Source organism: Sander lucioperca, chromosome 8, assembly GCF_008315115.2.
Source record: "Sander lucioperca isolate FBNREF2018 chromosome 8, SLUC_FBN_1.2, whole genome shotgun sequence".
Lineage (NCBI taxonomy): Eukaryota > Metazoa > Chordata > Actinopteri > Perciformes > Percidae > Sander > Sander lucioperca.
The window spans coordinates 24,588,957-24,602,118 of record NC_050180.1 but is presented as its reverse complement, the minus strand read 5'-3'; the positions used below and the strand labels follow the sequence as shown (position 1 = coordinate 24,602,118).

At 38.6% G+C, this 13,162-nt stretch overlaps 1 protein-coding gene across 1 annotated transcript; it reads right to left on the bottom strand.

Moving 5' to 3' along the window:
• Positions 1-354: 354 nt before the first annotated feature.
• On the bottom strand, positions 355-10,005 carry pofut2 (protein O-fucosyltransferase 2). The gene is made up of 9 exons (XM_031300115.2): positions 9,794-10,005; positions 8,500-8,753; positions 8,109-8,253; positions 7,524-7,634; positions 6,390-6,456; positions 6,121-6,246; positions 5,391-5,571; positions 4,892-5,015; positions 355-1,849 (listed from the first exon to the last, which is right to left on the bottom strand). Exons 1-9 carry the CDS (start codon positions 9,967-9,969, stop codon positions 1,696-1,698), a joined length of 1,338 nt encoding a protein of 445 aa, XP_031155975.1. The 5' UTR covers positions 9,970-10,005; the 3' UTR covers positions 355-1,695.
• Positions 10,006-13,162: the final 3,157 nt, after the last annotated feature.

Genomic DNA, 13,162 nt, shown 5'->3' with positions numbered 1-13,162 from the left:
GAATACATGTTAATGTTGACGTCTGGGATCCATATTATATAAATGTGAAGCACACCCTTTTTGACTTGACCTCTTTTATGCTATCCTTTACACTCCCATTACTGGGAATAATTAAGGGAATATTTTAACATAGTCTGGAATGTATGTAAATTCTTTCAAAATGGAGTTTCTCTGTATTTTTAAACATCCCGTTTGTTGGTACAGGGATTCTGAGTAAGTGCATTTAACAAACGTGACTAAGATATAATCTCCTACAATCATTGCACAATGACAATTACATCATCATTGACGACACTGCTGACTTTATCTGGTTAAGATTAAGATTGAGATACAAAAAACAGCAAACAAACTCTGTTTTCATCTTCACAAATCGGTTTACTGCCATGTTTAAAGTCTGCTAAAAACTTTTATTTAACACCAAAATTACACAACTACTGGTCATGAGACAATGCCCATACCAGACGATCCTCTGAGTGGAAAAAATGGGGTGTGTTGTGTGTTATTACATAACAGCTTCATGGCTAGCGTTGACAAGACACAGTGGCACCGTGGCATTTCAATTCCTTTCAACGATAGCATCAATATAACAATAACACTATTATGGTCAATGCCAAATAAAAAAAAGAGAAGGCTGAACGAAGCATCATACAAATTCATCATAATATTATAATTTACAATGTCTGTCATATTTCCTATTTTTCCAACATCAGTTATATTGTCATGTAATCCCATGTAACAAATGTTATAATACTGGAAATGCATAAAAATATGAAAAAACAAACTCAAAAACAATGAAAGCAGAAGCGAAATTCACCGTTTTTTTTTTTTTTTTTTTTTTTAACAAATTGTGAGCTGGGAATCATTAGCTTCTTTTCTGGTCTTTAATTTTAAAAAGGTATCCTGTGGAGATTTTGACCACTAATGGCACTGTGCACCAGTGTTTTTGTGAGCGGATCCCCTTTTTTTGGATCTTGTGCAAAGGCGTGGCCACGCAATATACTTTCCTGTCCTTTCAAACAGTCAGTGGCAGTGACACGCTAAAAAAAAACCTACGTAATGTGCTAAAACAAAGGCAGTGAAGAAGGCAATGCATTCAACACATTGTTTAGACATAGGGGTTACACACAATACTTTTTAAGTAACACGGGTACGTAAACACAAGAAACAAGACAGGGTTAATTAAAAATCCACTATGTTCATGATCTCCGAATGCTCCTTCATACTTCTGTGGTGTTATTTCCAACGGGGAAAAAATAGAATAGTCAAAATTTAAATGCAGAACATCTTTGAATCTCACAAAATGTTAAACTGAGAATACTTCCATCCAACACTTTCTGCTGCAGTCATTAAAGGACACTTATTCTCACCAGTGGAGCTGGTAATAAATATCAGAAATTATGTAAAATACCAGGCTGTCATAAAGGATCCGCATTCAACATAAAAAATATTTGCAGATTTACTTACAGTAATACATGTTTGGCAGCCCATTCTTGGCCTTTTGTGCATAAGGTTCAGTCACAGTGGTCACTAGAGACCTGATTGCACAACTCTGAAACCGTAAAAAGTAAAGTAAACTAAAATAAAAAAATAAAAACACACCATAAAACAGAAATATCTTGTGTATTCCATACAAATAAATGTCACTTTTAACACTGTTTTTGGCACTTGTGTGTGTCAGGAAAGTGAGAGGTCAGATCAATAAACAATTTTCCAGTGTGTGGGCTGTTCACATTCTTTCTCAGTGTCCCCACAGAAACGATTGTATGTAGTTTTGGGTTCAAAACCCAAGATCTCCCTCTCTTCATGGATCCGGAAAGAGAAGGTGGACACTGATGTCCCTATGAAGACTCTGAAAAAATAAATACCTGAATCAACTTTTCTTTTCTTTTTTTAAAGCAAAAGCAAACAGTAATGCAAGAGATGTGCACCTAGGAAAATTCCATTACTATAGTATGCAGTGAGTACATAATGTAAAGTCACCCTGACTAGTTTTTCAAGTTGAAATATTTCCGACAGGTGTGTATAACAGTGAAAAGGCTCCTAAATCTTTTGTTGGTCCTAGGGTTAAACACAGCAACCGGCATTAATCCTCAATAATTACCTAAATATAACCTCAAATAATTAAATCACATTTTAAATCATTATAAAAGGCCCTCAGAAAAAAGTTTCTAGAACTATTTTATATTGAGACCTATTTTTAATTAGTTTTTTTTTTTTTTTTTATGAATCTACACACAATACTCTAAAATGATAGAACAACAAGAGCCGCATTAGTAGCTCTTTGAGGCTGAACTTAGGCACAGTGGTGCTTTACATCAGCATGTTAACATGTCCACAAGGACAATGCTAACATGGTCACTATTTTAGTGAGTGGTAGCATGCTAACATTTGCTGACTAGCACCAAAGACAAAGTACAGCTGAGGCTGATGGCAGAGTGTCATTAGTTGCGCGGGTACTTGGTCATAACATATTGGTCAAATGAATTTGATGATTGTTCTGGATGAGTTCAGGGAAACGTGAGGGGGCCATTAGTGCGGATAACTTTTTATTTAGAACACATTTTTGAAAGTTGAATTTACACACAATCACATGGGGCAGAACAGAGATGTTAGAACCGAAAAGGCTTTAAATGAATGAAAACACAGCTAAGAACTTATAATTACAGCTACATTGTGTAAGACTGTCTCCCATCTAGCGGTGAAATTGTATATGACAACCAACTGAATATTACTTTCTAGCCCTTCCTCCTACGGTGGCCGAACCCGAAATTAGCTCTCTCCATCGTTTACACGCAGCTGTTCTAGCCACCCCAATATTAACTTTGGTCTTGTTGCTTTGCCTGTCGCGTTGTCATTTTAATTCTCTTTTTCGCTTCCCTGGCGAGTAATCGCCCCCTTGCATTTGTCATGTTGCCAATAGGTGTAAGAGGGCGAAATGCCGAAGTATGTCCCGCTTTGGCTAATGTATTTTAAAGATGGAGGCGCTACATGGCTGCCGTCATTCAAGCGAGTCGCTCCTATGTATTCTGAATGATTCTGAATGGCAGATTCTATGCGTACGAGAATACTTTGATTAGTTGGTGGAAGTAATTACACATGAATGAGTACATATTTGTGAAAGAACAAAAGGATTTTTTTTGCTAAGAATCAACTCCAAAAATTACACAATGTAGGTTTAACAAAGTCATAAACATATATTGTAAATGATGTGCCATCTTATTGTCTGATACCAAAAGGCTGACTGAGAAACTGTTATGTTAAAGGAGAACTCCGGGCAATTTTTACGTTAATCTTGATCGCTATAAGTATGTGAGTAATGTCGATAGCAAAAAAAAAAAACGAGCCGAATCGGTGCTAGCAACATGGAGCTGCTGCAGCTAATGCCGAGAGCTGCCACTTAGCTAAAACAGCAGTTTTGGGGGCATATCATAAAGAGTGCCTCTTTAACAGACACAAAATGCAATTAAAATGTCTGTGCAACATGAACAGGGCCCTTACATGACAACAAGATGCGTTTTCAACTGAGACATTGTTTAAATTCACCCTGTTAGCTGCTAGCTGCCGTCTGGGATGAGTGAGTGTGTTCAGCCAGGCTTTGGTAATAATCATCAAGCAGCAGTTCTGTGTGTATTTGTAGCATATATATCCATTTTGTGTGCGATCCATCTGGCATTGGTGAATAGTAGTCTCTGCAGTGGCGAACTGTGTGTTAGTTGCCTTAGCCAGGCTAGCAGGCCCGACCGGCATCCTTCTACTTCCTCCCCGCCTTCGTCTGGTGGATGTCCTCCAGAGGACAGTTCATGCAAAAGTTTATTTTCCCCTCAAAAATAGGTAATTGAGCACTGTAGTGGTTATGATCATATCAGTGACTATGTAACTTCATGGAAACGGGCCAAATGATGCCTGGTTCTTGTAAAGTAACAGCGTTACAGAAGGCTGGCTGTAGTCTTGCGCCGAAGTGGGAATTCAGTTGTTGCAGGAAAAGGTAAACAGCAGGGTGCAGATTGGAGCGTGGTGTGAGAAGAGTGAAGAGTGGAGGTGTTCACAAGGGCAGAAGCTTGGAGTAACGTAACTATGGAGCTAGAGCTAGCCTTCAGTAACGCTATTACTGTACAAGAAACAGGCATCATTTGGTCCGTTTCCATGTAGTTACATAGTCACTGATATGATCATAACCACTACAGTGCTCAATTACCTATTTTTGAGGGGGAAATAAACTTTTTTCGCCACAAAAATTTCGCCAAGTATGAACTGTCCTCTGGAGGACATCCACCAGACCAGCAGGTGCCCGTGGATTGTTGTCGGCCGCAGCAGGCGGGGAAGGCGGGGAGGAAGCAGAAGGATGCCGGTCGGGCCTGCTAGCCTGGCTAAGGCAACTAACACACAGTTCGCCACTGCAGAGACTACTATTCACCAACGCCAGATGGATCGCACACAAAATGGATATATATGCTACAAATACACACAGAACTGCTGCTTGATGATTATTACCGAAGCCTGGCTGAACACACTCACTCATCCCAGACGGCAGCTAGCAGCTAACGGGGTAGGTGAATTTAAACAATGTCTGAGTTGAAAACGCATCTTGTTGTCATGTAAGTGCCCTGTTCATGTTGCACAGACATTTTAATTGCATTTTGTGTCTGTTAAAGAGGCACAAAGGCACTCTTTATGATATGCCCCCAAAACTGCCATTTTAGCTAAGTGGGAGCTCTCGGCATTAGCTGCAGCAGCTCCATGTTGCTAGCACCGATGCGGCTCGTTTTTTTTTGCTATCAACAGTACTCACATACTTATAGCGATCAAGATTAACGTAAAAATTGCCCGGAGTTCTCCTTTAATCATCGTCATGTAATGAATACATATAACAAAACCATGAAAACTAATTTACCTTGCATGAGAACATATCCACTGGTCAATGATGGCCACCCCTCCATCTTTAAAGAGCTCCAGGTCCTCTGTGGATGGCTCAAACCGCACCATATCTGGCAACAACCTTTTCAGCTCCTTTAACTCTAGAAAATTACATAGATTAAACAGGATTATAAAAGGCATTTAATGATATGCTGCTACGACTACTTACTAATATTATTTCTACTACGATTTCTTCTTCTAACAGCATTATTAGCATTATGCATTATACATTATTACACTGAATTCTTATGTTATTATGTCAATGCCGTTTTAAATGGTTTTAGACCAGAATATTTAGTATGTTGGCCTTTTAAAGAAAAAAAACGGTTTAACATTCATGACATGATTTCATAAGCTGCAAAATAGAAGAAAAAAAAAAGCACTAATGTCAATATTACAAATGAAATTACTCCTTGGGTTCATTTAAATGTGCGATAAATTATAAATCACCTCGGACTGTTCTGGTATATCATTACCTTCCTCATCAGCATCTGTCGCAACAAACACATTGTCGAGTTTATGCTTTTTCATCAAGCTGCGCATTTTTTTCACTGCCCCCTTAAGGCTGGGTACATCCTCTCTGTGACCCCAGATAAAGTCCTTTCTGCGCAGGTGGACCCCCAGATATGGACCACCTTTAGCTGAGCCCAGCTTGGCCTGAGGAGGAAATAAAGAAACAACAGACCACTGTTTAATCATTGCTTGAAACTTGATCATCAAAACGCTGAAATTAATGGTCGTTTTCTGAATTAAGTGATCACAATGTCAATCTTTAAAAATAGCAAAATCTACAAATGCAGACTCAAACGGCACGTACATACACACAGAAGATTCAATCGCAATTTATGGCAGTTTTGTAACAACACAACAAGAGTGCTCTGAAGGTGAAACTACTACTGCAGCTAAGTTGTTAAGTTGTATAGTTAACAGCTTCAACATTAACCAAAAGAAAGGATTTATTTCATTCAATATTTGTCTCAAGCGTTCGAAACTACAATGAAATCTGACAGCAAACAGGTATTGAGCAGTAAAGGGTGTGTGTGACTGAATAATTGACTCATCTGATTTGGTGGCAGGATTAGCTAAAAAAATTCAAAACATTCTCAAGTACTCAAGAGCCACAACCCAAATGACACAAATGCAATCAGATGGTAAATACTGGATAATCTACTGTACTCTACTATCTCCACAGATACAATGACTCACTTTCATGCGAGTCCAATCCTCACTGTAAATGGTATGGTCTCTGTCATCTGTAGAGTTCAGGTACTTTGCTCTGAAGTCATCTCCTATAAGTCTCAGGTGCTTGGTAAAAACCATACTGCGGCGAGTCTACATCAAACACAGACAAGTGCAGATACTTCATCATCAGGTTATGGGAAAAAAATATATACAGTAATAACAACATGCCATCTAATAGCCGACTCCTACATTAAAAAAAAAAAAGTAGGACAGTAGCCCATTACTTGACTTACATCCCAGTAATCCTTCCCGGCATAGTGATCATGGAGGAGCGTCTCTGCTCGGTCGAGCAGAACTGATCTGCAAAATGGTAGAAACAAGTTCATCCATGTCAGTGTCACCAAGATCTAACAGAAGTTCAAACTGTAAGCAATATCACACTTAAATAGCAATAAAGTCAGATTTGACTCCACTGTCTTATAGAGGAGTTACGCTTAATACTTTGGCTGTTTTAACATGATAAGTTTGGACACACTCAATTTTGTGTCTAGACCACGACCCCTAGAGGGTCCTCAGAGTCATTGCAGGGGGCCCCCCCAAAATTAAAATATGTCTGAAAATATTAACATGAATCCAACATATTATTAGCAAAAATAAATCGGCCTATTCCTCAAAAACAACAACCTCAACAACATTGATGATACGGTTACTGGGCTGTAAAGGAGCCACTATGGTAGACATCAGCTAAGCTTATGGATATACTGTGTTTGAAATTAAAACATGAAGATACTGTAAATGAATATTTAAATAATTATTGTTTTAATAGCTTAGTATTTTAGGGCACCATAATGGGGTATGTGTATAGGCTTTACGCTGCCCTACATGTTATTGTAGGCCCAGTTTATTATGCAACTCACTTTTATACAATATATATAGTAGGGGGTCCCAGCTCCGTCTCTCTTTCAGGTTAGGGGTCCTTGGCCTAAAAAAACGTTGAAGACCCCTGGTCTAGATAGTGTCATCTTGGTAGTTTGTCACCTATTATCTATCAATCTATGTCAATTAGCTCCACCTGTCATCTAATGTGCACGGTGGGATTAGTAATGGTTAATAGCTCCATATTAAATGTAACTTCAGTAGCTTTCCTGAAACATTAGTGCTAGTTAAAGCTAGAAACCAATTTAGTCATGTAAAATGAGCTGCTCGTTCTGTTGCTATAACTCAGACAAAAACATGGATAATGTTTAGTAATAATCATCAAGCTTAATAGAATTGAATATAAACACAAAATAAAAAAAAAAAGATCATATACATTTATTTGCCACAGAGCCATTTTACCAGACATTGGTGCTTGACAAATGTCAACACACTGTGTATGTATATGTATAGTCTGTGCATTTTATATCAGCATGTTGCTCTGTACTCACGTCACGGTTATGTTTTTCTGAAGAACTGGGGCCATGATGGAGGCGTGGCCTTGGGCTGATATACACGTTACATTTCGAGCTCTCGTCTCCTCATAGCCCCAAAACCAGCCCCTTGGAAAGACACACATACAAGATAAATGAGACAGTTGATGATGGATAGAGAGGAGAGAAATTTGCGAGCCTGAAGGTAGAGATGGATATCACCAATACAGAAATACTGTGAATGTGATCTATCACTGTCTGACGTGGCTCTACTGAGGTATTCTACTATAATTACAATTCATTTTCTTTGGCACTTAAGCTTAATACATCTCTTTCATGGGGGAACAATAAACAAAACAAAAACATCTGCTTTTAAAAGGAGCACAAGACAGAAAAAGGATTCAGAAAACATGACAACTAGATCTTAGAAAAGATAGTAGCCGTGGGTAAATACTAAACCTTATACACAAGAACTCCACACCCTGTTAACACATTACATTACTACTGCAAAAAGTTGTGTATGAGTACAAATGATAAGAGACAGGGTTTATATTTTTATACTTGGTTTTAAATTGCGGGGTTTTGTTCATTGTGTTGCTTTACCTGTAGTAACCCTGTTTATCTTTGGAGTACATCAACTTGTCAATACACGGCCGCTCATCAACTTTTTCCTCCCATTTCCCATCAGTCCATCCCTCAGCGTAGTTTTGCAGTACCAGAACCTGGTCAATGAAGGGGCCTCCATTCTCTAGATCCATGGGAGAAACAAAACTGAGCAATCTATTTTAACAACTGATTAAAAAGTGGTGAATATGCATTGTGAAATAGAACCACTGATGTAGTATAGAATAAAACGCTTAAAAATATGTATTTTCTCAACTTATATATAAACAATATACAGATAATGAGGTGTCAATAGGTTCTTATACCAGACGACAAATGAAAACCTTTCAGAATATGTAACTAGTCTGGATCACCAAAATTAAAAGCTCACCAGCAATGAATTCCTCATACTCAATGACAGGAACATTGGCCTGCAGGCTATTGAGGCTGAAGAACTCTCCCCACGGGATGCGAATCTGGTGGATGTTGGAGCTCTGCCAGTGGTAGAGGCGACCCCATGGGGGCAGCACCAATACCCAGTCATCCCCCTCCTTTCTCAAAGTCTTCACCAGGGAGGCCATGCGGATATAGACATCTCTCCGCAGATTGAAACCCTCCGGGGGGTTCACGTCATACAAAAGGTACCTGAGATGACAAGAAAGGACATGAGGCATCAAGCCCTTTGGTCAGTGAACACAAGGGTAAAGGCTAACTGTCTACATCAAACCTACCACATTCAGCAGTAAAGCAACCTTGATCAAATTTAAAAATGTATATAAAATATATATTGTCATATATATATATATAATTTTTGTCACAAGCCAAGGACACATTATTCCAGTTGTAAACTAAGAATGAAAAAAATGCACAGTGCAAATTCTAAATATAAATGTAACATGTTGGTAATACACGTTTATGACATTGAGAGCACCATCCTACCCAGTTGTTGTGGGGAGAGTACTGCAAGCTTATTATGCACAGAGCGATCATGCTGCAAACAAATGCCCACGCACAGGTAAAACTACATGTAGTCTAATAGTTAATAATAGGTAATTCCTACCAACATCAACAAACCTCAAAATATAAACATAATTTCGTGACACATCTACATAACATCCCCTAACAAACGCTAAATTATTGTATACATCTGTACACGAATTTGGTGGTCCATTATTTCTCAAGAACTACTATATTCAGTATTGTCAAATGAATCCACCCTCATAACGTTAAGTTAATGTGCTGACCAGATGAGCCCCAATACGTCACGACCTGTAAAGGGTGAAAAATAAAAGATTCAGGTGCTGCTTAATGAACCATTTATACACCGAAGTCCACTACAAATCAATAGTGTTTCGAAAATTGTATTAAGGGATTGGTCTACAAAGAGTGTATGGTTCTAATGCGCAAACAGACATTAAAGTGGCTGCTTTCTGAATTGAGTCAGGTTCCACCTTTACCGTAGCTACCTTTTAGACTGCAGGGCTTATCAACACAAGCGGTCAATTCTGGCGAACAGGATAGAAATACAGCCTTAAAAGGGCACGAGTGTGACCTGAAAATGTAGTTACTGTACAAATAAACACAACAATTACAGTTGAACGAAAATGCATAACTGTAACGAATCCTATGTTAGCATAGAGTAGCTAACGTTAGCTAACAGTAACTTAACATGTCAGGAATCTCACCGTAGATCCCTAGCGGCAGCGATGGGTAAAGTAGCCGTGTGACTTGCACTGAACACATTGTCGGCGTTTACTGTTTGCACTGCTGCAAAAACGACGAAAACAGACAAACAAAATGCGATAAACGAATAGATTGAAACAATAAATACCACTGGTATATTCACTGCTCTGTGCGCCATATTTCCTCAGAGCCACGCACTTCCGGAAGGCTAAAAAGCGTCCCTACAGTTGCTGAGCAACAGTCTATGAGTGATATGCAGCTTGCATTAATAATCAAGTGCCAAAATGGCCAAAAGTATCTTTTGTATTTTGTATGATGGGAACAATGCCCAGAGGCTTTGTTTGTTGTGAACAATTTCTTAGATTTTTAGGTCATTTCAATAAACGTGAAATCTGAAATGTAAATCTAAGAAATGTAATACCATGTGAGAACTAACAAACCCAACTAGATTTTTACTTGAGTTTATCTGCCTCTGCCAGAAGGATCCATAGCCTATACAAAATACTTGAAAATGAATAATAATAATAAAACATACGGAAAAACAGACGTTTTTTTAAGCCAAGGACCCCTGAACTGAGAGAGAGAGAGAGACAGATCAGGGACCCCCCTATTACATATATTATATAAAATTAAGTTGCATATTAAACTGGGCCTACAATAACATGTGGGTGGCCTAAATACTTTATATATACCTTTTTACTGCAAAGAATACAAAGCTATTAACATAAAAAACTGTTGGCATGATTTTATAAATCATGTTTTATTGTTAAACGTGGCACAGTAACATTAGATCTTTAGGAATAATAATAATGTATAATGTATCTGTGGATGACTACCTTACCTATAGGCTAGTAAGCCTATCATCAATGTGTTTTTTCACAAATAAACTGATTTATATTTGCTAATAATAATAGGTTGGATTAATATTAAGACATTAGCAAGACAATAATTTGGTGGCCCCCTACAGTAACTCTGAGGACCCCCTGTTGAAGATCTCTGGGCTAAAGGAAAGAAACATGTCCAAAATGCCTGAACAAAAGGGGCTTTCCAACCGGAGGGATTTTTGCAGTTCTTAGAACTAAATGTTCCTAGAACACTTTTTTCCGTTGTGTTCCGACAGGAAAAATATGGATTTTTAAGTTCCTCTGGCCCAGTAGCATAGCCTACTTTTTTAGCTCCTACTTCAGAGCAGGGTCTTTTCCCTTTTCCCTTTTCCTAGGTGTACTTGATTGGTCGAACTTATAAGTCATGCCCACTGCCAACTCGGAACTTGCAGACTAACCAACAACGGGACATTTTTAACAATTTTTACCATCTTTCATCATTAAATTCACTTCTGACAACGTTTTAGGCGAGAAATGAACTGTTTAGATTTCGAATATAGGCAGTCTTGCGAAAATTGATGCCGAATTGACAATTTGCTTCAAAGTTTTCGGAGCTCCATGAAGTGAGGCGACAGCCAGCAGCCAGCAGGCGACAGCCAGCAGGCGCCTGCCCCGGCCTCTAGCTCGTCGCTCGGCCATGACTGGCTCAGAGACCCCGCTGTGAGCTGGAGGTCTCTCAGACCGGTCTCGTAAATAAGAGGCTTTTATTTCGGCGTTGACGTATCATTTGTTTAAATATCACAACACATGTCCATCATAACATTAACGGGAACCTGTGGTTAACTGTCTTTTCGGAGTTAAACTCCACCCTGCGGGCTTGACAACCATGCTGACCGGGCAGTCACACACACATACACACGTCCACAGTGCAGCAGACAGAGGCGGGGGAGAGAGAGATACCCTTTTCTCTTCGGGAGACTTGTTTAAATTATGACAAATATGCTATATACATTAGATTTAGTATTTAGTTCATACTTTTTTTTGGTGTATTTGTTTTCTGATTTTAACGCTATAAAGCCGTGCTTGCGTCACTCCCTTACCCCTTCTACAAGTCCCTATGGCCACTTGGCCAGTGGGAATGCAAACGGAAAAAAAGATTTTGGGGGAGAGTAGTTCTTAGAACTGCTTAGAAGTTTTTAGTTTAGTTTAGTTTTTAGAAGCTTTTCCTCTAAAAAGTACAAGTACTATCCGGTCGGAAAGCCCCTAATGACATGGAATACGTTGAACAGAAAAATGGTGAATGGTAAATGTGATTTTGGAGAATGAAAAAAGATATTTAGTTACTTACATGAGAAAGAAACCTTTATCTGCAGTGATGAGTTCCTGCACCTCCCTTGAATTCATGGCTTCAGAGGCTTCTTAATTAGCACATTATATTTGGACTTCATGAAGAGCGCACCATAGGTGGTAAGAAGGATGGCGTTCACTTATTCAAGTAGGAAATGTGTATCAATTTAGAGCAAAACGTTAGGCTATGCCATATACTGTATGCTGACAGAAGAATGTCTGTATCTTTTGTAAACTCAATATGCTTCAGGGATGTTGTGCTTTTTGGCAAATTCTTCAGCAAGCCACAGGTCCCTCGCTGTGACAGCCACTATCTGAGGATGAACACACAGTTATAGTAATGCAGGATTCACCAAAAGGACAATGTGAGCAAAAATCTGTCGATTAATGAACAGGCGAAACCATAATTTAACAAATAAGTAAACCTTAAAAGATAATTTCACTTATTACCATATACATTTATTAGGGTGTTGGGGGAAAGAAATCGAAAATCGTACGTTGCCAATTGTGATTTATTTGTGACAATTTTTTATTTATTTTTTTACCAATAATTCACCTAAATATTTTCTGTTTATGGTAGGCCTACCGCTGACGACAACTACATCATATCCGTTTGCAGCAAAACAGACCGAAAATAGATAATGCAGAAAATACATGATATGTAGGCATAGGCTACTTCTTTAAAAATGAAATAAATGTCAGACTGATGTGATGTGCATTCTTTTTAGAAATGTCTCATGATATATTGTCTCTAGAAGTGAATGAATCAACTTTTGTTTTTGTTAAAGAAGGAAAAGAAAATCGCAATAACCTACTTCTAGAATAGCAATAAATGAAAATTGAAATACAAATCGAATTGGCACCCACGTATTTTGAAAGAATCGATCGAGACAAACGCATCCCAGCCCTAACATTAATGGACACATTTCTGTAGGCTTCTTGCTTAATGATGCTTATAAAAGTTACTAGGTGGTGTTGCATACCATGGTTTATTGCACTTGTGGGAATTAGATGGAATTAGACACATTTCTTATTCCTTGAATGGGACCCAGTGTTATGTAGAAGACTGTTCAGAAATGTGCATTGGTTAAAGCATAGTCTATGGGTTAAAGGCTCTCTGTCTGTTACAGACTGAAGAAACTCACTGATGTTTCTTTAGGATGAAGTGCTTGCTCAAGGGCACCACTTGTGGTAATGGGA

What these genes read in the sequence shown, in the direction of transcription:
- pofut2 (XM_031300115.2), bottom strand. Translation starts at nt 9,969, where the DNA reads ATGGCGCACAGAGCAGTGAATATACCAGTGGTATTTATTGTTTCAATC. An exon ending in GATAAACAGGGTTACTACAG is followed by an intron (nt 7,635 to 8,108) that starts GTAAAGCAACAC and finishes TGTCTTTCCAAG; the next exon opens with GGGCTGGTTTTGGGGCTATG. An exon ending in CAGAAAAACATAACCGTGAC is followed by an intron (nt 6,457 to 7,523) that starts GTGAGTACAGAG and finishes ACCATTTTGCAG; the next exon opens with ATCAGTTCTGCTCGACCGAG.